The 3165-nt window shown below is 49.4% G+C and overlaps 1 protein-coding gene across 1 annotated transcript in view; it reads left to right on the forward strand.

The window, feature by feature from the left end:
- The first annotated feature begins 764 nt into the window (after positions 1 to 764).
- Positions 765 to 3165, forward strand: part of LOC104527277 (G1/S-specific cyclin-D3) — a 12523-nt gene continuing 10122 nt past the window's right edge. Inside the window, exon 1 of the mRNA XM_010170951.2 lies at positions 765 to 985. Within this exon, the coding sequence (XP_010169253.1) occupies positions 815 to 985 (171 nt within the window). The 5' untranslated portion in view covers positions 765 to 814. The remainder of the gene's footprint in view (positions 986 to 3165) is intronic.

Raw genomic sequence — 3165 nt, forward strand, 5'->3', positions numbered from 1 at the left:
TGTGCAGGGGGAGGCAGTCGCTGCTGGAAGGGGAATGGGGGGTGTTTGCTGCTATCTGAGGAGAAACCTCCATATTTTCATGGTGGCGTTGAAAGAAGGAAGTTAAATATGACTAATGTTTTGATACTGGTTGAGATAAGAGCAGGGGACTGAAATTCAGAGCTCCTGGATTCTGCTCCTGGCTGTGGTGAGTGTGGCTGAGGGAGGAGGAAGACTTTGGGATTCAACCATTGAGTTGGGCTCTGCCATTGATTCTTCTCATGTCTCTGGACCACTTAAGGTGGAATTGCCAGAAGTGGCTGTGGATCCTGCTCTATTAGGTCTCCAGCTGAAGATATGTTGGAATTGCTCATTTTCTCCAGAGGTCCCTTGTCCCCACAGAGCAGCAAATGGCAGCTTTGCTGTACAGCTGGCTGGAGACATCCCCAGCAGGGGACATGGAAAAAAGGGGCCAAGTAAAGTAATTTTGGTCTAAAGTTCTATAGCTAGAAAGAGTGCACAAAACTTCTGCAGCTTTCTGTAGGAAGCTGAAGTCTTGAGGCATTGGTCAAACTTGGTGTAATCCCACCGAAGTCATAGGCTTCATGCCTGTAGCCAATTCACTCCTTAGCAGCCAGGTGCCTTCAAAGCCCTGCAGATAAGTGTGAAACACCATCATGCATGACCAGAAGCTTTGGAAGGTGCAGTGCAGGTGATGTTTGGGGAGTCCTGTGCTGATTAAAACTTCCTTTTATTTAATTGTTTTATTTTTGCAATTGGGTTTTGTCAGGTGTGCGAGGAGCAGAAGTGTGAAGAAGAGGTCTTCCCCTTGGCCATGAATTATGTGGATCGTTACCTGTCGTTAGTCTCCGTGAGGAAAAACCATTTGCAGCTTCTGGGAGCTGTCTGTATGCTCCTGGCTTCCAAGTTACGAGAAACCATGCCCCTGACCGTGGAGAAACTCTGCATTTACACAGACAACTCCATCACACCTCAGCAGCTCCTGGTAACCACCCCAATCTCCAAGAACCCTCCACCTCCTCCCCAGCTCTCTTATCTCCTGCATCCTGCTACTTGGCAGCGTACCTGCCTCCGTGTCTCCTCCTCTTCTCTTTCTCCCATTTCTTCACCTTCCTCTGCGTTCCCCAACCAACCTTCTCACCTCTTTGCTACTTTGTGGGTGTGATGTCTGTTGGCAGAGACCTTTCCATCCTGGGCAGACACTGGCTCCCTGCTGTGGAAGCTGCTTTGTCACCTCCAGGTTACAGAGAAAGTTCCTTGTGCTTTAAGTGCTCATTTCCAACGTGGAGCTGCTGCTCTGAGCTCGCTCCCAGGCGCTGGTTCACTCTCGAGTGACAGCTCTGGAGAACAAAGGCTCCTGTCTGCACAGCTGGTGGGGCATGAGGTGGGGGCTGCTGCTGGGATGTGCAGCTCTGGTTTGTCCCAGCTGTGAAGGAGCATGATGTAGGAGATGTATTTCCACACCAGCAGGAAAAATGAAGCTTTAACTGGAAAGTTAACCAACAAAATGGGTGGGAGCTTCACTGACCTGGGATCCAGCTGGCTAGGTTGTACCATCAAGGCTGACAGTGCTGCCAAGGGGTTGGAAATGAGTGGGACCTTGCTGCTGCCCAGGTCCTGCTCCATGCCCTTGAGTTAAAGCAGGGCTACTTTGCTTCTCCCATCATACCCTCAAGCAGAAGCTGCGTAGGCTTTGGAAGACAAAGCATTTTCATGTCTGATAAAAGTTCAAAGCAAAGATCCAAACCTCTGAGTTCAACATCACCAATGGGGAAGGAAATTGGAGAACCCCTTTTCTTGGGGGGCCTTCCATGCTGGTAGATCAGAGCCCTTAGGAGGAAACGGCCACCTCGCTTCGAGTAACAAACATCCCTGGAGACGGTTTGCCTACGAGAATCTCTCAGGGTTAGTCATCACCTTGTTAAATATCTGTTTTTTTTAGGGCTGGGGTGAGTGAGATGATCTGAGTGTGATTTGTCCCCAGGGTGGGGATTGAACCCACAAAACTTTCAGGTGTGAATCGGAAGGCAGTTCTGGTAACTGGGGGACTCTGATATGAACATAGTTTTTCCAAGTGCCAGCGAAGGCTGGGGAAAATCCCCTCCCCTCCATATCTCCCTCCCTGTGCTCATTTGTGGGTGGTTGTTGCCTTAAGTAGCACTCATGGAAAAAAGTATGTGGATCGTTACCATGAGTGGTGGTGAGGGATGGTAACGTGGAGAGGAAACACAAGCTCTTGTTGCTTCTCTGGATGCTGAGCTGTGGTTGTGCTGCAGCATCCTGCTGCGAGGGGCTGCCACCACGTCGCTTCATAAAGCTTCATCTGTGAGAGCAACTTCTCATCCAGTGATGAATCCTGCATGGGTATCTTCCCAGGACTGGGATCCATCACATGAAGCTAATGGCAGCCTGTAATGGGAGGGTTCCTGTTGTCCCTGTGATAATGACATTTAGCTGGGAAAGAAAAAGGCAGGGAGGAATTTTTGCATTTGCTTTTCTGCTGGGCCAGTAAAAGTTGCCTCTGTTTGTTGCAGAGGCAACAAGCTGAGCAGAAGATGCCTAACAGTCGTCTTGTAGGCATTTCAAAGCATGGATGGTGCTCTCCATGCCCTTGGGAGCATGAAGCTGATTTAAATGCATGTTGTGGGCCAGTGTCAGATTTTCTGTCCCTTCAGAGCACTGGATAAACTCTGTCCAACAGCAACATGGGCTGCAGGAAGGTGAGCTCACTGCCATGCTGCACCTCTATCTCCCTCTGCAATCCAGACCATGGGGAGGTCCTGTCATCATCCCTGCAGACAAGGGGAGATCAGCACAGCAGATTCTAATGATTTCTGCAGCGTGGAGCTTGGGCTACAAGGAATTGGTCTTGGTGGGCACCTTGTGCATATCTTCCAGGGATCCCAGTTGTATTTCATTCTTTTTTGTTTGTTTTTTATTTGTTGATTTATTCTTGGTGAGGATTTGCTTTTTCCAGTTGAATCTTGAGTCGTGTTTGTAGCAGGTTCCCTCTGAAGGAGAACAGTGAGGAGATGTGCAGGTGGGTACGGGGGGTACACCATCCCTGAAAGCTTTCCTTCAGCTTTCTTTCACCCTCACACCCAAATGCTAACGCCTCCTCCCTCAAAGTCTCTTTTATTTCTTCCCCTCAGAGGTTTGTCAGCA

This window comes from Antrostomus carolinensis, unplaced genomic scaffold, assembly GCF_000700745.2.
Source record: "Antrostomus carolinensis isolate BGI_N321 unplaced genomic scaffold, ASM70074v2 scaffold28736, whole genome shotgun sequence".
Lineage (NCBI taxonomy): Eukaryota > Metazoa > Chordata > Aves > Caprimulgiformes > Caprimulgidae > Antrostomus > Antrostomus carolinensis.